Raw genomic sequence first — 24,590 nt, 5'->3', positions numbered from 1 at the left:
GTCTTTCAATCCTGGATTTCTTGTGCTGAAAGCACCCTTCCATGACTGACCAACCACCTTGAAAACCTGCTGCAAGGGGATCTGGCTGCAGCTGGAGTTCAGCCTCTTGTTTCTCCCTAAACGGGGGCAGCTGGTTGGGTTTCAGACTGATGGCTGTGGCACCAAAAATAGCTGGGAAACGGGGAAAATGAGGCTCCCCAGCACCAACCCTTCTCTGTGCCACAGGCAAGGAATGGAACTAGATCATCCTTGTGCTGGTAGAGGAGTTTCTCAAGGTGTTTATCCACGTGAGGACATGTAATAACTGATTTTTTTTTGGCAATTTGTGCGACACTCAGCACGTTGGAGAAAGAACTGATTTTGTGTAGGTGTTCAGGTGGTGAAATGGGTAAGGTGTGAGACAGCGTTTCCAGGTTTATTTTTGTAGCCTCTTAGACACGAGTTTCAAAAATAAGCAGTAAAACAAGGCATATAAAATATAAAAATAACCTTGAGTTAACGTAACCTCTTTGCTGATCAAAATACAAGCGTTTTATGTCAATTATACACCTATATAAAAGCAGAGTGTGGTGTGATTGGAGCGTGAGTTCCAGTCCCTGCTGTCCTGCCTCCTGGGAGAGGAGGGTGTTCAGTTTTCCAGCTCCTGCAGGATCCAGGACAGGCATCACGTCACGGGAGTGTTCCATGGCTGAATCACCTGTCCCGGCACCTGGGAAGATGCAGCTGCCAAGCAGGAGCTCACGGCTCCAAAACCTTTCCTGCCTGGGTTTTCACACCCAGTTGAGTCCTTGCTAATTGTGAAAACGCTTGTGGATCCTTGCCTTTTTTTTTTTTGGTCCCGGAGCTGGTTATTCCGTGCCCTCGGGAAGGATAGTGTTCAATGCCAAGCTCTCCTTGAGCAGTGGAGGAAGAGGACTGTGTCTGCTTATGAGGTATTTTCCAGGGTGTGAGAGTGGCTGGGGTGTTTGGGTTAGGGTGGAATTTTCACTCGAAATCAGCCTTTCTTTGACTTGCAGAGCAGTTTTGGGTGGGTTGCTGGGGGGGTTGGTTGAAGGTAAGTCGATGGATGGCTTGGAAATTCCCGGTGATCCCGGCTTTGTCTGCACAGCTTGAATGTACCAGCTGTACAGCTTGGTCTGTTGGCAGTGACATGGAAAGGGAATGTGAGCTGCGGTTATAAAATATAAAGAAAACGGAAATAGAGCCAAATATGCCACATACAGGCACCTTCTTTCACACTTTTTCTCCTTTCCGAGCTTCTTCTATATACCTGGGTTGTTTTAATCCTTTGTGATAACAGATCTTGTGGTCCTTTAAGCCAGAACTCAAGCCTTTATCATGTTTACATGCCCAGGCTTCTCATCTATGACTGGAGATGTTTCCCACTGAAAACAATGAATGGCTTCTCATTAGGAAGGGAATTTTTAACTTTATATGGAAGAATATTTGGATGTTTTAAGAACACTCACTGTGTGGTGATCGGTGGGTGTAGGGGGTGTGTGTCATCCTGGAATGGTTTGGGTGGGAAGGGACCTTAAAGTTCATCCAGTTCCAACCCCTGCCAAGGGCAGGGACACCTTCCACCAGCCCAGGTTGCTCCAAGCCCTGTCCAAACCTGGCCTTGGACTCTTCCAGGGATGGGGCAGCCACAGCTTCCCTGGGCAACCTGTGCCAGAAGAATTTCTTCTTGAGTGCTTTGCCAAAATCCATATAAACCTATGGATGGGGATGTTTTACTGGTGTGGAATAACCACCCAGCTTTGCTGACGAGGCTGTTCCTACACAAACCCCTTGTGCTCAGTGCACTGAAACTGCAGGAATCCCTGGAAATCAGGCATCTCGAGGCAGCACTGGAATTCTTACAGTGGCAGCTGTTCTTCTTTAGAGATTTTTAAATAATTTTTTTTTTTTAAATGACTGGTTTTTGTTGTGTGATTCCCACGTGAATTTGGTTAGTCTTAAGGGTCTGTTCACTCTGCTGCAGTTTTTATGAGTAGGCTGTGAAACAGAGCAGCACTGTCAGGTACGGACCTGCCAAACCAGAGGAGAGACCTGGAGGTGTTTAGATCCAGTGCTGTTGTTTTCAAAGTTGCTGCTGCAGTTCACATGCAGTTTACATGCTGTAAATTCAGCCCCCTGTGCTGTACAATACAGAAAACCTCAGTATTCCTGACTGTTCTCTGTGCATTTGACCTCCTGAGGCTGCACTGGCGGGGGGGGGGAGATGTGAGTCTTTCTGCTTTTTGATGCCAGTGTTCTCTCTTCTGGATTTTAGGAGAGCTCACACCTTAACAGTCCTGTTCATCCTCACGTGTGCGCTGGGCTACGTGACCTTGCTGGAGGAGACTCCCCAGGACACAGCCTACAACACCAAGAGGTAAATAACCGAGCAGGGGGGGGTTCTCAGGCGCGTTTTTGGAACCTCTGCACTCCCCTCACTGAAGTGCCTGGACCCTTACAAAGTTACAAACCCAATCATAAGGCCGTAAGCTCCTCTGGTGCTGACCACTGAGTGTAATTTCTAAGCAGTTTAGTGTCACTGTCGCGCCCGTGGCCGTCGTGTGGTGGGGTTTAAAAACCCCTCCCTTAAAATAACCTTTCCTTAAAATAACCATCGTTTCTAAATGACTAAATTTCTCTGACTCGAGCGCCTTTTTTTTTTTAAAATGATGTTCAGGATTTCAGCACAGATCACTGTTTGTTGTTGAAAATTGCCATGAGCCCAAAGGGAAACAAGGATGAGATGAGTCTTATGCGTGTGGTCTGTTTCTACTGCAGTTTAAACTGATTCAGTGTGGTTGAATTTCTCCTCTTTTTCGCTACAGTAGGGAAGAAATAGCATGTAGAAAAGTGGTGTTTTAAAAAGCTAGGTGTGTTTTAAAAATATACTGCAAAGCATCCTTGCTGGAAATGTGAAAATCATTGTTTTCTTCCAGTCTGGTTTCTTAAATATAACAGTTTTTTTTTCCTCTTGCCATTAAAAGGGTTTCCTCCTATTTTTGTACATTTCTGAGGTGACTCAGGATATAACGTTTGTTGTCCTGGAGATGCAGGAGTTGGGATATTTCCTGAGATAATCCTGGTTGTTCAGGGCTGGTGGAACTCACCCTGTGCCCACCCGAGTGCTGGGATTTTACATGTGGGGATGAAATGGAACAAGTTGGAAGCTGTCCAGGGCTGGGAAAGGTTCTGGAAGGCTTCTGTGTGAACAGATGCCATTTTATTCCCCCTTCTAAATGAGGGAGTCCAGGCTTGGAGGCGTGACATGCTCTGGAATGGCCGTTGGAAGCTGGGAAGGGGAAAAGCTGAAGGAGAAGTGATAACACATCCTCAGGGAGTAATACAGAGCTGAGGTGACTCAGTGGAATATCTTATTATTGAGCTTAGAGCCTTCACTGCCTTAATCAAAACAAACCCAGGGAAGATTAGCCAGCAGGTGAACCTTTCTCTCGGGAAACACAAGTTGTTTTCTGCCTTTTCCGTGAGGGGAATGACGTGCCCGGTTGTTAAAATCAACCTACAGCATCATCCCAGGGAAGGGGCAGCAGATGGGCTTGGGTCACTTCTGCTGCTCTGGCCGTGGAATTCCGGCTGTCACAAAAAAAAATCCTTGAAAAGCAGCATCCTGAGGATTGGGCACGGTCTTCCAAATATTCCATGTTTTATACATCTGTGTTCCCGCTCGTGCTGCTCCCTTAGGCTGTTGTCAGCCATTCAAGCTCCAAGAGTAGTTAACCTGACCAGATTGTCCCTTTTTCCAAGCTAAAGATCAGTGCAGGCATAACCACGAGTCCTGTGGGCCTTTCCCAGGCTTTACCTGCTGCCTTGGCCCTGATTCCTGGAAGGGGTGGACGTGGCTGTGCTGTTCCACACGCTCCTTGTGCCGAGCCCATTTTCAGGGAACTCTGGTCTCAGTTGAATCATGGAATATCCAGAGCTGGAAGGGACTCACAAGGATCAAAGTCCATCTCCTGGCCCTGCACAGGACAGCCCCAATCCCTCTATGAGCCTCTTTACTGAGCTCTCTGAGGTGCTGCAACAAGTTTAGCACCATCCTACGTGAAGGATTCCAGCTCAATCCCTGTCCCTTCCCTTCTCCAGCATCTGGGAGCCTGCTGCTCTCAGAGTGTTCCTGGCTCTTTAAGTGTAAATCTGAACAAGAAAAAGATATATTTAAGTGTATATCTGAACAAAAGCAGGCATTTCAGAGCGGGATGAGATGGTCACAGCGTGCATAAGTATATCCACAGCCCCAATTTTCACAGAATTTTTATTTTTGCTTCCATAACTCAAAACCCCTTATCCCAGCCCGAGATCTTTGTCAGTCCTGATGCTGAGCTGTGTTTTGATTTCAAATCCTGGCCAGCACGAGGCTGTCCCTGTGTGCTGGTACTTCATGGGAACACTTGCTGCCTAATGACCAGGAGTGGTTTTGGCACCACTGAGCAGGGTCTGAAGCTGTCATGGGGTTTTATTTCCACCTCCTGCACACTGACAGTGGAGCAGTGTCTGGGGGTAGGTGCAGATCCGAAGTACACACTTCCAAGCACTCCAGCCTCCTTTGTTTCCATGCTCTGGCTGAGGTGCAGAAGGTGCTCAGAGCAGTAAATTGAGGTGAAGTTCCCAAATTTGCTGGCACTAAACTCCAGTTTCCCAGACTGGAGTCATGTGAGGCTCCCACCTTCTCCCCTGTAAAATCAGGATTATCTTACCCTATAAAAGTGCTCCATCCGGTCACTGACAGGAGCAGGATGAGTGGTGGTGTCATGGAATAAGTCACAGGAGAAGTGATGGACAAAACCCACGTGAGGGCAGGGACCTCTGAGCTCATGGGGTGTGGTGTCTGTAGCTGAGATTTGTGTTTGCATCTGTCTGACGTCCCAGGGACATTTTCCTTCCTGCAGCAGACCAGGGCAATTAAACAATTAGAGGTGGATTATTTCTTTTAATGGTAAGGTTTATGGAAATCTTTTATATGTAGATCTAATCAGGAGTTCATTAGGATCCCACACGTGATCCTGTTATATGTGTGATTAAGCTGCCTCTGTTGTAAGGACAGTGGAACATTTCCTTTGTTAGGCAGAGAGGTGTTGTGCTGCAGAGCTGTCTGATCCATGGGACTTTTATTCCCCCCAGTTCCTTGGAATAGCCCATCCTGACTGACAACTGCCCCCTTGTCCTCTGTTCAAGCACTTGGGAGGGACAGGACTGAGCTCCACCTCAGAGAGGAGCCAAATGAACACTCAGCACCTCTTTTGCACACCATGGCTGTGGAAGAAATCCACAGCTCCCAAATATTTTGAATGCTGAGCAAGGCATCCTGGGGAAAAAAATGGATTTTTTTTTTTCCCCCCCATATAAAACACATTCAGGTTTAAAAACACCTTTTTCCCATATAAAACACATTCAGGTTTCAAAGCACCTGTGTGCTCCGGGGTTGTAAGTTGAATTTCAAGCCGTGAAATGTCTCTATGTAGTTTTTGGCAATCCCTGCTTTCCACGGGGACGCATCCAGGGATCTGTGGGTTTGCTCGTGGGTGATCTCCAGCTGCTGGGGCTGAACTCCCACAGAGGAATTGAGGTACCAAAGGGACCAGACCTCCATGTGCCCGTTTTCCAGGGCTTGTGGCTCGTACCAGCTGTTGCCAGCGTGGCTCCAGCCCAGGAGGGGACAAGGGAGTGGGAGCCAGGACAAAGGACCTTACACAGCTCCTCACAGACAGGCTTCATTGTCCCGTGCCTCTGAATCGACTCTTAGCACAAACAAGAGCTTGTTTGTACCAGTGAAGCTGCTGCCAGGTTCTCCTTCCATTGTTTGGTCGAGTGCTAGAATGATTTTTGCAGGCACAGGTTTACTGCTTGGTGCCTTCCTGGTCTGCTGCTCAGGAAAAACCACTGCCTGTGTCCATCCAGGCGAGGAGAGGAAACCCCCTCTCAGGTCCTGGAGCCTTCCTGCCTCTAGGCCAGGCTGCTGGTCAGGCCTTGGAAGCTTCCTAAGGAGACAGATTAATGATGTTAAGGGGGAAAATTTAGTTACCACTGCAAAAAAACCCCCCCAAAATATAATGAAGATGATGTGGCTATTATGTGAGTTTGGGATTTGCTTCCAGACTTGCCGTGGTGAACTTGAAGTAAATTAATATATCTGGATCCCCAGCGTGTTTTATGGGCTGAGAATGGGTTTTAGAAGGGGCACAGCCAAGTTCCTGCGGTGGTTTGGATTCGGGATTTGAATTCGAGCTTTGGGAAAACGACCCGTGGGCTGAGGGGTCCGGACTGTGTGAGGGTTGTCACACCTCACACAGTGCAGGCTGCTCCACGACAATTCCCAGTGCCGGTGCTTCCGAATACAACTATGACTCAAAATGCAGAATATTCTCATTATCTGACATCAGCTGAAAGGGTTTTGCCATCCAGACCTCTGGAAATCCCCATGGAACTGCCTATTCACAGGTCCATTCAGCAGCTAATTCTGGTGAGCTTCCCAGTGTTTAAAGCAAGCAAAAAATAACTGAGTTACATCTGTTAACTAAACCCCATATTTATTTTCAGGAAGCACAAACATTTGTCCTCGGAGGTGAGTGTTGCAAAATAAGTGTCGTAAATCCTTCAGTTTTCTGTTTTGAATGGAATTTTTGACACGTTTGAAGTGTGAACAGCCTCCTATTGCTTTTTGGTTTGCAACATTTTCTCTCTGACAGCAGAATTATTGGGCATTTTCTGTGGCTCCTGCAGGCTGAGCCGTTTCATTTGCAGTCAGGGGTTGCATCATTTGCTGCAAACAGGGAATGAGCTGTTTCCCAATTATCCATCCCTTCAGCCAGCACTTAGGCAGGTGATATGAGACAGCAGGATCTAGTGGGAGTTGAGGTGTATTAAAAAGAGCATTTTTGGATCGCTTTGTGCCACTTAATCCATTAAAACAAATGGAACATGTCCAGGGTTGTGGGCCTTTGGTATATTTGGGCTCCTGGTCCGATAATTTGTTTTTATTTGATATCTCTGTCATGTTCTTTAGGCTCTGTGTTACAGTTCCAGCCCTTGAAACAGCAGCAGTTGCTGGTGTGGTCTTGTAAGCTCCTCCTTGCCTTGGGCTTGATTAAGAAGCTGTTTTTGGAGTGGGGACAAGTCTAACGGCTTGTTATTAAATTTCATGGAAATTTAGTGGAGCAGTGAGAGCTTTCTCGCTGCTAAACCCCGAGTGTCCCTGTGACCTGGTGGGAATAAAAGCTGCTCACAGACACAAGGAGGTGTTTGACTCCTGGAGATTCAGGCATTGCCCCTTTGGGTCGGATTTTTTCCTCTGGGTGGTTTCTGGATCCGTTTATGATGGAGTTCAAAAACAAAAGCGGTTCGAAAACAAAAGCCCAGACGTTTCTCCCATCAAAGGACACGGGGTGAGGAGGAAGAGGCAATAAAACAGGTTGTTCTCTTTTCCCTTTCAGAGGCATCGTCGCCAGCATTTTGGTTTTCTTGTGTTTCGGGGTGACCCAAGCTAAAGATGGACCGTTCTCAAGGCCTCACCCAGGTAATCCTCCGTGCTCCTTGGGCCACTCTGAGCTTTCTGACGAGCTGCCTGGTTTGTGGGGGAGGTCAGTGTTTGTGCTGCCCGCAGAGGGGGTGAGTTGTGACCTCAGCAATCCCAGGGGTTCATCGGTGCTGCACACTTATCACGCCGGCCCCACTCCATCCTGCCGGGCTTCCAGGCTGCCTGGAGCACGGAGCCTTTGCTTGGATCTCCCCTTTTGGCTTCCTGTTGTTAAGTGAAAAGCTTTGTGTGAACTGCCAAGTTCTTGAAACCTGAACTTCCCCCTGTTTATACTATTTTTTTTTTTTTTACCTCCTCTCTGTACTGGGGTTACACTCGTGACCGTGTATCCCCTGCTCCCTTTGCTCCGTGTCCATTATCCACAGAAACTGGGAGATCAGAAGCCCTTGATTATGATTTTAAAGACTTCTTGTAAGACTGGAAGTCTTGAAAGCGTTTGAAAGCCCAACACAAACCTCTTCCACGTAACGTAGCAGCGGGTGAAACATGAAAACATTTCAATATCTTCGATCTTTTGCCTATTTTCAGATGTGAATCGTTGAAAGAGAAAGAATTAAGGGAATTTATACGGGCTTAAATAATATTCCTGAAAGCACTGGGCTCTCCTGCAGCCCAGTGAAGCTTTAAGTGTTTTTTATGCCAAAAATTTAACCCTCCAGTTTAGGAATGAGAACCAGCAGACACCTCAGAAAACTTCAGGCAAAGCAGGAGTGGTTCCAGAGCAATGCTCTCTGCAAACCTGGGGGATTAATTAAGTTTGCATCTCTGGGGCCTTATTAAATAGCAGATTTTAATCTTTCCTCCTGTTACAGTTAATTCTGGTTCCTCCTGTAAAATAAACTACTCCTCTTGAGGACACCAGTGATATTTGGGTGCATTCAGGGTTAGAACATCGGTGGGTTTGGGGTGGAAGCTGGTTTTATTCCCTAGAACAAACCAGTACAAATTGATGATGGGGAAAGTCCAATTTATGGCTAGCTCAGAGATGGTTTATGTTTTTTCTGGTTTATTTTCTGTCTAACATTGTTACTGTGTTTAAGTATCTCTTCTTACTGGGGTTTATCCACCAGATTTATTTGCACACAGCCCACCTTTGCCTTTGCTAAGGCAAAAAAAAATATTGCTAAAGCAACAAGTTTGGCTTCTGGTCTCCCCTTCAGTGTAACCTTTTTGGCTGTCCTCCTTTGTGTGCTTTGAGTTCTCTGCTTTCAAGTGGCTCCCCAGACCTGCAGGATGTTGCAGCTGTGATTTTTGGGATGGTGTGATGCTTGCCAGTATTTTTGGCAGAGCCCTGATGTCCCTCTTCACGTTCCATGTGCTGCTTTCACGGCTGGGTGTCGGTGACTGGCAGGTGATCCCAAATCCTTCTGGTTCAGCTGATGAGGTGGCAGGAAATGTTCCTGGTTCCGGAGTGTGGAGCTGTGTGACGAGCTCCTCTGTCACTCCAGTCCCTTGGGATCATCTGGTTCTCTCCTTGCTGTCCCTGCCTTCCCTGCTGTGTGTCATTAACCTACTTTTCACTAAGGCCATTAAGGAAACTGATCCCAGCCACCACCTAAATGGCATCTGTCCAGAGTGGTGGCTTTATTTCTTTTTTTGGCCACCCTTTTAGGATTCCCAGCAGTGGCAGCTTTAGCCAGGGGCTCATCCAGCTTTACCGTTTTCCTGCTGGTTTCACACAACCCCCCGTTTTCTCCACTTTAACTAATGATTTGCTACATGGGCATATTCCATTATGGCCTGACTGTAATCCAGAAATGTGGGACTGTCATGGAAATAAGTAGCTCTGACTGTTTAGGCAAGAGTTTACCAACTTACCCTGCTTCTACCCCATTTTCCATTTCCTTCCTGTAAATCATCGGCTTTGTTTGGTTCCATCCAAACCTCCTGGCAAAGGAGGAACAACTCCCTTAACCCCAGGGAGCAGAATTGCACAGGGGACAGATCTTAAGCTCTGCTTGAGGGTCCATTTACTGGTGGGTAAATGGCCAAATTCGGGGAGTGGCATTAATTTAATGGTAAAATTAATCATGGGTGCTGTCAGCACCCGTAGCCTGTTTCACTGATATTTGCAAATAAAAGATACTCTTCATTCTCACTGTCAGCTCCTTTCTGGAGCTGTGAACGTGCCAGCAGCCTGGTGCTGTAGGAGCTCAGGGATGCTTTATTGCCTTTGTCAAGATAACATGCCCACATTTGTCATTCCAAAGAAATTTTCCATGGCAGTTATTAATGCCCCAAGAAGTAGCTTTTAATATTCCCAGCCTTTGCCAGCAGTTATTTGGACTTAATACATTGTGTGTGACAGCACAAGCTGTTTGGGGAGTAAACTGTGAGGTTCTTGAGTAATCCATGGGGGTGGAGGGCTGGGATAGCTGGGAATGAGCAGGCAGAAAGGTGGGGACAAAGCACAGGCCACTGGTGGCACTGGAAGGAGCAGCCTTGTAATTGTGCAAAATCCTTTCATTAGGACTTTATCCAGGGAATAGCAGTGATCTGCCCCTTCCTGACAGCTCCTTTGACAATTCAGGAGTCTGGGTACTCACTGCAGGTTTTGCCTGAGTGTTTTGTTCTGGGGACAGTGATCCTAATTGGCTGGGTGGAATAAATGAGGGCGAGCTGAGCCTTTAACTCAGATTTTTTTATGCCTTAACGCAGCGTTTAATGTGTTCAGACATTACATTTAAGAGTATGAAGCGACCCTCCCAGGCTGGGATGAGAATCAGTGTCCCAGCCTCCCAGTCCTGGCAGCTCCCAGCTCCCACAGGTGGTGCTTTGAACCTCATCTGCCTGTGGAAAAGCCGGAATTGGAGCGGCCCAGTCCCGTGCCACCTCTGCTCAGCATCCACAGCTCCAGCAGAAGTGCTTTGCTTGGGCAAACCCAAACTGGGATTTTGGTGTTTCTTTACTCATTTAGCCCTTCAGGTGGTGTGGGCCAAGCTCTGACCAGAAGCAGGCAAGAGGCTGGTTGTGCCCTCTGCTCCCTGGGATGTGTTGATGTCCTCTTCCCAAATCCCTGCAATGGCAGCAGTTTGGTGTTGGATCCCAGGAATCGCTGGGTTTTCAGGTGTGTCAATGCTTAGCAGAAGCCTCCTTAACCAGGAGGAAAGCCCTGGTTGGAAGGAGGCAAAATGGCAGGTGAATTTAAGGAAAACAAGTATTAAGAGATCTGCCAAAAATAACTTTACAGCTGGTCCAGGAAGGGAGAGAGAGCAGTGTTTGTGCAGCCTTGGAAACGTGGTGGTTCTGGGGTACAAAGTGTGTTAAAAACTTCTCAGAGACCTCTGTCACAGCACTAAAGCAGAGCCAGATCTTAGTTTTTAATTATGGATTTTTGCTGAGCATATTCAGCAGCTGCCAGAACCATGTGAATAGAGAGGAAGAAAAGCTCAGGTAAGGATTTAGGTTTCTCTGCTTTCTGAGCCTCCATCAGGTTCAGACCCACATTCCTGTCTGTGAGCAGTGTTAAAATCTCTCCTACAAGGCTTTATGGGTTAGAAAAAGCAGCATTTTCAGGCGTCTGGCAGTGACATTTGAAGGAAACTCTGCTCGGTTCTGGAGGGAGAAGTGTGGTGATGAAAGGTTATTTCTCCCTGCTGGCTTGAACCTGGTGCCAGCCTGGGAATAGTTTCCTCTCTTCCAAAGAATCCTGTGACCAGTGGAGGGGTTTTTTTTGGCTGTTTGGTTTTTCCTAAGCTGCATTCTGGAAGGACAAGAGGGTGAAAGCAGTCACAGAGCTCTGAATTGCTGTTCTCTGAGGGCCACACCTGCCTTTTTCATTTTCTTTTTATTTTTTTTTAATTTTTTTTTATTTTCCAGAAGTGTCAAGTAGGTGATTTTGATGACACTAATTTAGCACTTTTGCTGAAAAAAAAGTTCCCACCTTCTCACATTTTGATTTATTTTAATGATGGTGTCAAAAGCAGGTTGTCAGGGACTGCTTTTAACAATGTGGGGGATTTGTCGGTAGGTTTGGTTGGTTTTCTTCTTTTTCTTTTTGCTTCTTTGTTGTTTGGGTTTTTTTTTTTATAATTTATTTTCTACTCGAGGCTGAGTTGGGCACAGGCACATTTTGGTTTGGGTGCAAACAACCCCTGAGAAGCTCTAAATTTAAATATCCACTTGGAATGTCGAGTTCTGCTGAATTATTTTGTGTAGAATGTTTGGATCTGGATGGGGAAAACTGCTGTGTGTGCCCACCCTGGCCCTGCATCGACTTCTTAGGGCAGGTGGGGAGTTCAGAGCCCAGAAATCACTTGGTGGAACAGAGGCCAAACCAGTCTCTGTGCGGAGCAGGAACGAGCCCACGGAGCACAAAACTTCCATTTAGGACAGGCAAGAGAGCCCGTGACCCGAGGGCTGAGCCTGTCAGGAGATCTGAGGTGCTGAGGAGGGAGCTGGAAGTGTGCAGACACCGTAATTTGGGCAGCCTTTGGTGTTGCTCAGCGTGAGAAGATCCACAGTCACGGGTCTGGGGAGGGCGAGAGCAGCCCCGGGCTCTGCAGGGCCGAGCTTTGCATCACCTTTGTTGTGGAGAGTTTCAGGTGACCTCACATGCCTTTCAACCAGTGCCTGCTAAAACCTTTGGGTACGTTACTTTTTAATTTAATTCCAAGTAAAAGTGAAATTGTCCTCGGGATTTTGAAATGCTTTCTGCCCTGTGAGGGCACAGCCTTGTCTTCAGGCCAAAAGCTGGGCTTCCAAAAGTGGCTCTGCCCGGGCTGGTTGAGCCGGGGTTGGACAGGTCAGGGCACCTGAGATCAAGGAGGATGTCGAGGAAGGATCTGGTTCTTTTCCAAGGACTGCTGGATTCTGATTCCTAACTGGGAAGTGTTTTGTTGGGTGGAAGTGTTCTGGAGCCTGGTCCCTTCTCCCAGATCTGGGTCAGCGCCTGAGCGACTCCAGCAAGTTTGCACAGCAGCCTGTGTGGGAGTGGAAGGTCCTTTCTGGCTGTATCCCTCAGGAGGGGTGGGGAACACCGTGCTTGGGAGCTGGGATTTGTGACTTCTTGGTGGGAGCATCTCTTGAAACGAAATTGGTTCCCAGGGAAGCTGTGGCTGCCCCATCCCTGGAAGTTTTCCAGGCCAGGTTGGACGGGGCTTGGAGCAACTTGGGCTAGTGGAAGGTGTCCCTGCCTTTGGCAGGGGGTGGGACTGGATGGGCTTTAAGGTCCCTTCCCACCCAAACCATTCCAGGATTCCATGTTTGGTGATATTGCAGTAAATGAATAATTAACTGCTGGTTTATGGAAAACTTTGTAACATCCCCCCACCCTGTCTCTCTCTGCAGCTTACTGGAGGTTTTGGCTGTGTGTCAGTGTGGTGTATGAGCTCTTCCTCATCTTCATCCTCTTCCAGGTAAGTGACTTAGATCTCCAGTTCCTGAATGCCACTTTATTGTGGAGATCAGCCCCTTCTTGGTGTGGGTTTTTTTCACCGACAGCAGGAGATGCTCTTCAGTTTTGTGAAATCGAGTCTTTCGGCTTTTTAAAGAGACTTGGGACCTGAGGGAAATTATGATATAAAAATGTTTCACCTGCTCTGACCCCCGGATGCCCTCAGCCCAGGGCAGACACTGGGGTAAAGTGTTCTTAGGTGAGCTGGTTCTTGTTCAGATCAGACAATCAGGAGTTGGTTTTTCACACATCCAGTCTCTGCTCTGCTGGGCCTGCTGTGACCTGGGGGGGGGAAATTCATCTGGTTTCACCTTCTGAAATACCTTTGACCTTGAATGACAGGTGCTTTGAATATTTGGGGTTTTTGCAATAAACCAGACCTTCACACCCAGCTTTGTCTGGTGGCAGGAGCTGAGGAGGAGGCTTTTTCTAGAAAAACATGCCATTGGTGCTTCCAAATAAAGCAGTTTTTACCATATTCTTTTTTTACCACATTTTACCATATCCTGTCCTTTAGTAAAGAGAATTTCCCCCTGACTTTTACAGTTCCATCACTTCTCAGAAGGGCAGAAGTTGAAGGAGATGTTCTGAGGCAATATACTCATCAGGCAGCCTTAAAAATCATTTTAGGTGAGAGAAGGATGAGGAACGTGCTTTTTAAAAAAAAAAATAAAAAGTTTTGCCTTTAGAGGCCACATGACTTGAGGAAGTGGGGCTGGAATTGGGATGTGTGGGATCTGCCTGCTGCTGGAGCAGGGCCTTTTGCTTTGCAAACAAGATTTTAATATTGATCAAACCCTTTCCATGTCATCAGAGATTTCCTTTGGTTCCAGCATTTCTTGTTCTGCTTGCCTGTACTGGTGTAGCTGTGAATTCCAGTAGAAAAGCCTGGAATGGCTTTGCTTTCCCCTGGCAGCACGTGGTATCACCAGAGATTTGGTGGTTAAGGAACTCCCTGTTGTTGCTCAGCTCTTTCTAAAAATACATCCTTGCCTTGCCCAGGTTTAAATAAGGTGAAATTCTGCTGAGTCTGCAGGTGACTGAACTTCCTTACAGCAAACACAAGCTGGCTCGTGGCTGAGCCTTGTCTCAGTGGGTTTATTCTATAATTTTATTATTGCTCTGTCAGTTAATGTTGGCCTTGTCCCGCTTTGCTGCCCGTCACGGATGTCCCGGTGCCCTTGGGGTGAAACCCCTGACCACAGATTCACTGGGAAATTAATGCTCAGCAAGTGTGTGGCTGATCTGCAGGCAAATTTTTATAGGTTTCCCTAGTTTGGGTAATTTCTTCTTGCTGTTTCCTTCAAGCCTCTCACACGTCCTTGACTGGAAAGGGGTGTTGGGAAGGATGAACCGTGTGGAGGTTTTGGGAGGGGTGGGGTGGCCCAGAGCAATGCCTTAGGGAACAGGGTTAAGGATCGCTGATTTCTCATCTTTAAGGAATATTAAGGTCATTCTGTAGGCATTTTCCCCTTACTGTGTAGGGCTGGAGAGGCTCAAAGTCAGGTATCTGTGTGAGGCTTCAAAACCCAGATGTATTTCAAGGATTGTTCCACAACGAATTCGATAAAAGATCAATTTGAAGATCATCGTTGATCTTAATTCTCTTTGTACCTTTTCTGTGCACGAATCCTTCACATGTACCCCTTGTTTGTGTGCTCCTTTGCAGACTGTGCAGGATGGGAGGAAGTTTATGAAGTACATTGACCCACATTTAGGGGTTCCTCTGCCAGAAAGAGACTACGGGGGCAACTGCCTTATTTATGACCCTGGCAATGAGACCGATCCCTTTCACAACATCTGGGTAAGGAACAAACTCCATGAGTCTGGGTTTTTTGTTAAAAGATTGCTTCACTGAGCTCTTCAGAGTGCAGCTGGGAGTCTGTCTGAGTGCTGAGTCACAGCACAGGCCGTGACTGGCTCTTCAGCTGCCTTATTTCCCTTCTCTTGACCTTCCCTGTCCATCAGGTGTGCCTCTGGATCCTAGTTACCTGATTGCCCAGGGGTGAACTGTTTGACAGCCCTTCTTTCTCAGGTTGTTGATGTCAAGTTTGGATTTCTTTGGGTGCTTAAAGAATCTTCTACTCGGTCAGCTCGGGGCACAAAGTCCATCCCAGAATGGTTTGGGTTGGAAAGGTCCTTAAGGATGTAGTTCCAACTCCTTGCCACGGGCAGGGGTGCCTTCTACTGACCCAGGTTGCTCCAGCAACATAAGCTGCACTTTTCTGAGTGCCAGGAACCATCAGGTGGTTGTTTTTTGCTGGCAAACAGGAGACTTGAAATTCAGGGGCAAAGCAATTATGGTTATTTGCAGCTCTCTGATTGCTTCTGTCCTCACATCAGGCAAGGAACAGGACAGTTCAGCATTGAAGAGGTGGTCTCTGCTCTACCAACGCTATCCTAATCCCAATTTCTGCCCCATAAAATTGCCGTTTTAGCTTGTTTCATCACTGTACTTGGGAACAAGCACTCCTAAAATCCATCAGGTGTTTATGTGTGAAACAACAGAAGTCCACTGCTGCATTTTTCTTGGAGAAAAAAAAAAACAACAAAAAACTGGTTTTGTAGTGTAATGACCTACACTCTGTTCTTGGGTTCCAGGACAAGCTGGATGGATTTGTTCCTGCTCACTTTTTTGGCTGGTACCTGAAGGTAAGAATGGCCTTGGTCAGTTATCCCAGGCTGTGTTTGGAATACAGGAAAAGCCTTTTCCCCCCCCCTTTTATTTTTTTTCCTTTCTCCTGCCCATGTTAGGCCACCTCATTCCTGCCCAAAGCTGTGTTACATGGACAGGCTCCCTCCTCCACTGGGATTCATTCTGGGGCAGATCAATAAAGACCTTTATTCCTGTGGCAAGAAATGCTGGAATGACCTTTGGAAGTGGAGTGTGGGACAGGCAGTGACAGTCTGCTGTTCCCAAACACTCATAGGCTGCTACTGCTGCTTTCCCAGTGGCATCAAATCAGGATTTTAAACCATTAAACGGGCAGTGATTTAATTCTTGTTACTTTTTAGTCAGTATCAACCAACTGTGGAAGAAATTCCAGCTGTGCTTGTCTCTTGCAAAACATTCAACACGTGGTTTGCTTTGATTATTTTGGTCTAAATATTATCTTTTTTAACCAGAGCAGACTTACTAACTCACTTGATTTTGCCCCCCTGCAGACCCTTGTGTGGGTTTTTACCCACAAGCCCACCAGAAATAACAATCTGACAAAGCTCAGCTCTTTTAAAAACAAAGCTGGAGCTGTTGCTTTGTGTTTTCATTTCAAAAGTGCAGATGTGTTCTGGGAGAGGATTGGGTTGGTTTGGGGTTTCCCCCATAAGCAAAGGTGAGTTTGCTGGGCGTGGGGAGACCTGGACTTCAGCCTGTTGGTGGCTTGTTCTGTTAATGATCTGAGTGATAAATTTGGAAAACTTGGATCTTTCTCGTCCAAGAATTAGAAACTTAAATGTCAAAATAGCGTTTCAGTTAACATTCTGTGGTTATTTTTACAAATAAATTGCACTGAGGAAAAAATGTCTAAATTGTAAAAAAAAAACCCCTGCCATAATGCCTAAATTGTGAGTGCCTGACAACAAGACATAAGGGGAGTAGTAACACATTCCTGAGGCACTGAAATGGGATAGAATTCCATATGCCAGTGGAGCTGTTCTTATCTTGGTCTGGGAGAAGCCTGGGTTTTGTCAAAGAGGCTGAGATCGAGGTGAACCCTGCAGAGGTTTTTTTCCTGGGCTGCTCAGCTAGACAGAAACTGGCTGCTGGATTTTCTCTGGGTCACAACACGTTTGCCTGTTAAATATGCTAAATATTAACATATTTCTCTCTTAAAAGCTGGAGGGTTGAGTGTGTTGTCCCAATAAACAGAGGTGGGTGGGCCATGTGTTTGGGTTTTTCCCCCAGATCTCAAAAGCCACCGGGATGACAACGTTGGGAATGAATGTGCCTTGTTCATCAGAAATTATTTTGGCTTTGGAGTAATTTAGAGCCCGTGAAAAGGCTCTGAAAAGCCTTTTTTTGAGCAGTGTTAGAACCTTGCTGCCTGTGGTGGTCGAGCACCCAGTGATTCCCTGCATTTACCTAATTCCCTTCCTGCTGAATCCCATCTTACCTGCCTCTGTTCTTTCGTGGGCTGGGATTTGTGTCATCGTCTCCATTTCTCTGCTGGTTTTGCCCGGGGGAGAGTTAATTCCCCTCAGTGTCTTTGTCTCTTGTGCTGAACACGTGTAAAGTTGAGAGGCCTGTGAGCATTTGGCTTCACGGGGACCGTCACATCATGAAAATCAAATTGTCCCGAGTCACCTCATGAAAATCAAATTGTCCCGAGTCTCCGGCGTTCAGAAAAGAATCAGGAGACAGGATTTTTCAGCTGTACAAATAACTGGTGGAAAAAAAAACCCCACGCCGTGTCTGTCCTTTGTGTTCTGGGGCCAGAAGTTTGGAAGTCAGGGGAATGAAAAGCAGTAATGTTTCACACACCGTTGCAAAACTCTGAATCTGAGCAGAGTCTGACCGGGGTTTATGGAATGCTCTGTTATTTAGGTTTCTAAAGGGCATTAAGGTAAGTGGTGTCTGGTTCTACTCTCTCTCTGCCGTGCGAGTCGTTTCTGGGGATGGTTTTTGAGCAGCTGTTGTGGGCGTTTGAAAGGCTTTTTGGGGTTTTTTTTTCTGCCTTTAGACGCTGATGATTCGGGACTGGTGGATGTGCATGATCATCAGTGTCATGTTTGAGTTCCTGGAGTACAGCCTGGAACACCAGCTCCCAAACTTCAGCGAATGCTGGTGGGATCACGTACGTACTGCAGGGATCAGGGTTTATTTCACTGAAGGGGAATATATATATTTCATAGGGAGGGGTAGGATGTGGTAAGAACTGAATTGGATCGTGTGTGTGTGCATTTTGTAGCGTTTTTGCCACTGTTTCTATAATTTTGTGGGTTTCAAGCCCTTGCACGTGGTAAATATTTTGTTTGGGTTCCTTTCACACCGGGGAGAGAATCTAAAGCTGAACACTTTCAAATATTTGCTGAGGGCACAAACCATAAAGTCTGAAATTCAGAGAGAGGTAAAACTTGGTGTATAAAGTTTCAGAGGACGATTTTTCTTGCCTGTTAGGAAAAAACCCAACGACCAGACTCAGTGCAATTTTTGTCCAGCTTTTCCTTCTTTGCAAGCCTCTCCTTTCTGAAAGCAGTAAATATTACTGTGATTGGAATGTATCTGGTCTATAAAAAGATTTTGAGAGATAAATGTTTGGCCTTACTGAAGAACTGTGGGGCCATTGCAAGTTATGGTTTGTGTTCTTGTCCCAAAGTACAGCTTGTGTGTATTTTTCCAAGCCAGAGGGGCCTTCAAGCTTAAAGGGACACCCCTTTTTAAATTATGCTTTGTTTTCCTGTGAGGTGTAAAGTGGTGCCAGAGTGATCAGAATTCTCTGCAGTCAGAAAACACAGCCCTGATCTTGTGCCTGCCTGGGTTTTTGCAGTTGAAGCTCTTTCCCAAGCTTGGAATGATTTGCTTGGAATGATGGCAGTATTTATAAAAGTCGATGCATTATGTATGAAGGCACCAGGCAAAGCTATTATGCCTTCAAAAAACCTTTTGGAATTAACTCTCTGTGCCCCACTCCTTCGAAAGGGGAGCTGTACCTGTAGTGATTCCCTGTTCCTTCCCCGGCATCACTGTGTGCTTTCTCCTTCCAGTGGATAATGGATGTGATCCTGTGTAATGGATTAGGAATTTACTGCGGGATGAAGACTCTGTCCTGGCTCTCCTTGAAAACATACAAGTGGCAAGGACTCTGGAACATTCCCACCTACAAGTAAGCTGGGGGGGAAGGAACTCCACGGGCACAGCACAAAGGTGGGGCCCGTGCTCAAGATCTTGGTTGTTCCTTTTGGCTTCACGTGGATTAAAGAATTCCTGGGTGTTCAGATGGCTCGGGGATCCAATGGTTTCTTGCTACAGGGAGGCTGGTTGGAGAGTTTTATTTAACTTGAGAATGGAACTGTTGAAATTACACCTGCGGGTCCTGATGTCGGGGAATGAGGGCATCCTGTGGAAGTGGGCTTATTTAATGCAGTTGTTAAAAGAAGAGGCAGGGATCCAAGTTGGGATCATACTCTCATTCACAGCAAAGGATCTGCTTCGTCTTCGTGCATTCCCTGGTAACCAGAACTTCACAGGAATTGGGACACTGGGAATTAAATTTTAATAAATCCCTTGTAGTCGTGTACCAGTAATGACCCATGGTGCTCTGTAGTGTCTTTGCTGAGCAGAGCAGAACCGCTGACAACAGTGGATGTAGCATATTAAAGCTTAAATTGATAGTTAAAATAACAAGCTTCTCTAACTCAGAGTTAACCTCATTAAATCGTGATTTTGATGGAGTAAACGCGGGCATTTTTCAGCCCCGAGTTGGTGTCTGAAATGGAAACACTGCTCGGTGTCTCTTCCCTGCTTTTCATTAAACCTGCCATCATGTTTTGCTTTTTTTTTTTTTTTTTCCCAGGGGCAAAATGAAGAGAATTGTCTTCCAGTTCACCCCCTACAGCTGGGTGAAGTTCGAGTGGAAGCCGGCGTCCAGCCTGCGCAGGTGGCTCGCCGTTTGTGGCATCATCTTCGTGGTGAGGAGACCTCTCTGTCCCTCCTGCCCTTTGATTTCGTGGTTTGTAGCACAGGGGGTGACCCGGGATGCACCTCTGGGAGGTGCTATTCCTGGAGCTGAGGCCAGAAGAGGTCGCTTCCCAGTCCCACGGGACTGGGATCTGTGTCCGTGTCTCTGGGACAGGTGACAGATTCATGGCACAGATATTTGCTGAACGCTGTTGCTGGCACTGTGAGCGATACAAACTGGGGTCTGCACGTATTTCAGCAAGTTTCTGCCCCCAAAAGCATTGGTTTGGGGGGTGAGTGGCTCGTTTCCCTCAGTTTTGTGCAGGTACGGGTCACAGTGCAGCTGGAAAGGGCCGTACTCAAGCTCCCCAGAGCAGGGCTCCTGAAGCACACTACTGCCTCTGGCAGTATGTTTATACAGCCTTAAATAGTTAAAAAGATAATATTTTAAATAATAATATTTAAAATATATATTGTGTATAATTTTAAAATAATAATATGCATAAATGACATTTTTATACAGGCTTAAATAATTCAGTTATCCTAGATTTTTCTTTTTTTGTGTCTCGCTGAACACTTAGCACCTGAGCGGCTGGATTCGTTTTATGGGAATGCAGCATCTGGAATTCACACCTGTGACTGTGAAACAGAAGTTATCACCCACATGACACTGATAGGGAGGGTTAATTGGGCAGTTTGAGTGTGTTTTTTCCCCACTCCTGCCCCTTTCCCAGCCTGAGGGACTTTGGCCTTTGTGCCATCCGGGGGATGTCACTTGGCTCTGCTCTGGGCAGCTCAAACTTATTTCAACCCAGCAACTGTGAAATTTAACTAAAAACCACCCCGTGCCACGCTGTAGTGACACAGGGCACTAACCAGTTCCTGTGGCTCAGGACATAACTCTGTATTTTTAATACAGAACTTGCTAGAACAAGCTCACAGTCCCTGGTTTCTGCTGCAGGGGAACATTGGCCCAGCTCACACGGCACACCAGGCTTGCTGAGGCTCCCCTGCTTTGTGGGAGAAGGAAAAGAGTGTATAAATAAAACAGATGTTTCCCCAAATGGTTACTGGTTGCACCCTGAAGGCACTGGGGTTTAGGTGCTGCAGCAGCTGAGGGATTCCAGTGAATTTATACTGGGCTGTGGGATTACGCTTCTTTTAGCAAAACTCAGCTTGAGCTGACAGTTTCTAAGCAGCTTCAGGGTTTGACTCACTCCTTTGGCTTAAGCAATGCTTAATGCCCTTTGTTATCATTCCTTTTGAAGTGACAGTCTGGTGTCTCTTTGCTCCCTTCAGCACACTGCCAGGGCAGCCCACTTGGGAACGTTTTGCTCTTAATTTATAACCTAAGTTGGCTTTGAGGGTGACATTTGCACAACTGTGTAAAGAAAACACAAACCAATTCCCCCCCCCCGCCAGGATGTGCAGCTCACTCCCCTTGTTATCCATCAGCCAGATTTTAAGTGGCAGCGGAAGGAGAAGTCGTTGCCTTTAGAATTTGTAGTTCAAGCTCCTTATTTGGAGGTCGAGAACTTGCTCAAAATTTTGAGGCAGCGCTTGCCCAGCTTTCTGCTGTGGTTTTTAGAGCCTCTTCCAACCCAGTGAAAACATTTAAAAACCCAGCTGTGGGTGGTGATTGTGGAAGCTGCTGGTGGTTCACTGGGTGACACGGAGCAGGACTGGGAAGTGGGGGGGGTTCCAGGCTTCACCCACCCAAGTTTTCTCAGTGCAATTAAGATGTCCTTTCTCTCAGTTTTTGTTGGCAGAGCTGAACACGTTTTACCTGAAGTTTGTGCTGTGGATGCCCCCGGAACACTACTTGGTCCTGCTGCGCCTGGTGTTTTTTGTCAACGTGGGAGGGGTGGCCATGAGGGAGATCTACGACTTCATGGACGACCCGTAAGCCCAACCTCTCTGTACTTCCCATGTCCAGCTCCACGTGCTTTGTTTGGAATTTGCTCCGGCTTGTTGGCATCCATCTCAGGCAGCTTGTCAGGGGCAAAAAAGGCCTAATCCCAAAGCATCTGCTTTGTGTTCCTTTGTTTTGGAGGTCCCACTCTCCCTGGTCAGAGGGCAGCTGTTGTTAAGGGCATTCTGTGTGCACTGTTCTGAGCTCAGTGTCTCATAAAGGGTCTCTCTGTGGAGAATGGAATGTGTGAAGGAGCTGGAGTGCCACTGGCTCGTGGGCAGGGCAGCGCTGCGCTCCAATTCCAGACTGAGAGCCAGGGACTGCGCTCCTTGGACGTGCCCTCCGAGGACGTCAGGGCCCAAACTATAAAAAAATGGGATTCCTAAGGGCACTTCTTTCCTTGAGCCGTGTTCCCACTGGTCCCTGGCCCTCCGGAGCATTCCTGGCATCCTCTTGCAGGTCAGAGGCCCTCGGTAGCAAGTGCTGCGGGTGAAGCACCACACACACACAAGTGCATGTTCTTCAGACTGTTCCCACTCCAGCATCATATTTGTCCTCGCTGCTTTTGTTTCTGCAGACCATGTGAGAGCTGAGAAAGCTTTGTTTCTCAAATATCACCTTTTCTTTTAATGTCACAACTTGGCTGAGCCCACATCCCGAGCCCGAGGCCACGCCTGGCTTCCAGGGGTGTTCATTGTCTGTCGCTGACCAACACCAAAAAGTGTCTGTGTTCAGAATTTAGGGTTCCAACATTCTCTGAAGATCAGTTCCCCTTGCAAGGCTTTGGCTCCTAGAACTGGGAAGAAGGGCCAACCCACATTGCTTAGTCGGATTTCAGGACATTCCGTAGTGGCAGCTGCCCTGCCCTTGGACCTACTGGTTTGGGACGTGCCTCCAACTCACAGGTAAGAAGAGGTCTCTGCCTCTCGCTGCTGAGCTCCTCTCCTTAGCTCCATTCATCTTCTGGGCCTCGTGTTTGGGTTGGAAAAGCTCCTCTGCCCTCAGTTCAACCACATGGCATAACACTGACATTTAGGAGAGCCGTCTGTCACCGCTGCCTCGTTCCCGGGGCCGTTTGGTGCCGTTCTTTCCACGAGCTGGAGAAACTCATCCCAAGCTGCATATCCACATCATTGCCCCCACCTCCTGCCATGTTCTGTGGTGGGGAACTGCCCCCCAGATTCTGAGGTTCCTGGCTCTGCTTGATGCCCCCCCAGAGCTGACATCGGGCTGGTCCTGCAGAACCGAGCACCTGATTTTGCAACCAGCCTTCAATTCCATGTTCCAGGCCATCCAGGCAGAGAAAATCTGCCCCCATTTACCACCTTCACTTGCACATCCTTTCAAACCCAGGATCATTTAGGATTCTTCCCGTGGTTGTGTGAGTAGAAGCTGCTGGGAAGAGCTGGCTGTACCAGGGGCTCCCAACTAACAACACGTGGGAAGCCCTCCTGACCTTTTCCTTTTGGAAAGTTAACGCTCAGAGATTGGAATATTCCATTGGCCTTGACAGAAGGATTGCTCGCTGCCATGCCTGCTGGTGATAGGACTGTCTGGAATAAATGGATGAGATCTCTTCAGCCAACCCTGCAGTGCTGGGTCTAGAAAGCAGTGAAATTCCGATATGGAGACTCTTCTTCCCACTCAGGATTCTGAGGATCTGCAGACAGTTCTGGGGCTTTGCTTGCAGGACCTCGGGCTGAGCACAGTGCTGGTGGAGTCCCTGGAATTGCCTCAGCCCAGGAGGAGGGGTGAAGCTGCCCTCCAGCCCTCACACACCACGCTGACCCACACGCTGCCTCCGAGTTCCTGAGGACTGGATGTGTGAAATCTTCCTGACCAGGAATGTCTTAGTGAGTGCAGCAGTCTGTAGCATTTGAGCTCGTCATACATTCCTGGTTGTAGTCTTCCTGTCGCTTCCAAGGAGTCTGCACAGAGGCCAGGAATTTTAATCTCACTCATCACGTGAAAAAAGGGCTTTTCTTTAAAATCTCCCACGAGTAGGAGGGCAGGAAACCAGGTCTCTTCCTCGGCAGCTTTAGGGTCTGCCTGGCTCTTGTGTAGGGGTTGCCTTTAATTCTGTCTGTCATCTGTTCCCCTGATGGCAGAGGAAGAAGGAGAGCAGAAAACTGCCCTCATCATCTGAACAGCTGGAATTCCCAGGGAGACATCTGCTGCTTCCTTTTATCTCTCTGCCAGTGGTTAAGGCTGGTCTTTGCCCATTTAATCTGCCACACGAGCTGGACCCCCTGGAGCGGTTTCTGAAGCCTTTCATCGAGCTGATCCAGGCAGGAGACCTTTCAGATGGAATGCACTTGTCCCCTCTGCATCAGCAGTCACCTGCACTTCATTTATTTCCTCTTCTTCCCAGTGCCTTTGGATGATTTGGTGTGGTTTGAACTGTTCATTGGTGTCAAACCTGACTCTGGGCCTCCTGTGTAAGAAGCTGTGTGTGTGTGGTGGGAGATGGACTCCCTGGATTCAGGAGAGGGAGGAGAAGCCCTGTTGGATCTCCAGGCTCAGATCCCTTCCCAGGCACTGACAGTCCAAAGGGATTGGAGCAGATATGAGCAACGGGAATATGAGAGGCAGCAGAATGGGTGCCTTGGGGTGAAAAAAAACCCAAAAGGACATGGGTGGATAAGGGAAGAGGAGGATCCTCCTGGTGCAGGTCAGCAGCTTTCCCAGATTTCTAGTGCAGGCTGTTACCTGGAATAAGGCTTCCTGAGACCTTCCCATCACCTTTTACTTCTTTAATAACCAGGAGTACAACTGATACCTTTCCTAGACTCCATTTTTCCATAAATTTTGATTACAGCAAAGTCTGCATGAGAGTTTTCTTTAGTATTTCTTAATAATAAAACTTAGCCATCACTCTTTACTACTGCAGCAGTAAATTTTAGTTCCTATCCTGTATTTCTTTGCAGTTTGGGGTACTTGGCATTTCTTTTTCCAGTTCACTGCTTACGAAAACAAATGGAAACGGTTCCTACCAACTATTATATATATATATATATATATAACTATATGGATTTTTTTATGTATAAGTATATGGATTTTTTTTTATACATGACTGTATGTTTTGTGAGGTTTTTCTGGTTTTGTTTTTAACTTTAAG

At 47.1% G+C, this 24,590-nt stretch overlaps 1 protein-coding gene across 2 annotated transcripts in view; it reads left to right on the top strand.

The window, feature by feature from the left end:
- PTDSS2 (phosphatidylserine synthase 2) overlaps positions 1-24,590 on the top strand; it is a 32,229-nt gene that overhangs the window by 4,516 nt on the left and 3,123 nt on the right. Inside the window, exons 1-10 of one of the 2 annotated variants that reach the window (XM_017838261.1) lie at positions 803-932; positions 2,276-2,377; positions 7,446-7,528; positions 12,839-12,906; positions 14,614-14,748; positions 15,546-15,596; positions 17,624-17,737; positions 18,648-18,766; positions 19,457-19,571; positions 21,317-21,462. In XM_017838261.1, coding sequence (XP_017693750.1) covers positions 928-932; positions 2,276-2,377; positions 7,446-7,528; positions 12,839-12,906; positions 14,614-14,748; positions 15,546-15,596; positions 17,624-17,737; positions 18,648-18,766; positions 19,457-19,571; positions 21,317-21,462 — 938 coding nt within the window. In that variant the 5' untranslated portion in view covers positions 803-927. Of the gene's footprint in view, positions 1-802; positions 933-2,275; positions 2,378-7,445; positions 7,529-12,838; positions 12,907-14,613; positions 14,749-15,545; positions 15,597-17,623; positions 17,738-18,647; positions 18,767-19,456; positions 19,572-21,316; positions 21,463-24,590 lie in introns of those variants that run through there. The other variant, XM_017838260.1, reaches the window with a different exon arrangement.

Source organism: Lepidothrix coronata, unplaced genomic scaffold (assembly GCF_001604755.1).
Source record: "Lepidothrix coronata isolate B3197 unplaced genomic scaffold, Lepidothrix_coronata-1.0 Scaffold329, whole genome shotgun sequence".
NCBI classification, from domain to species: domain Eukaryota; kingdom Metazoa; phylum Chordata; class Aves; order Passeriformes; family Pipridae; genus Lepidothrix; species Lepidothrix coronata.
This window is presented reverse-complemented; position numbering and strand designations above follow the sequence as displayed.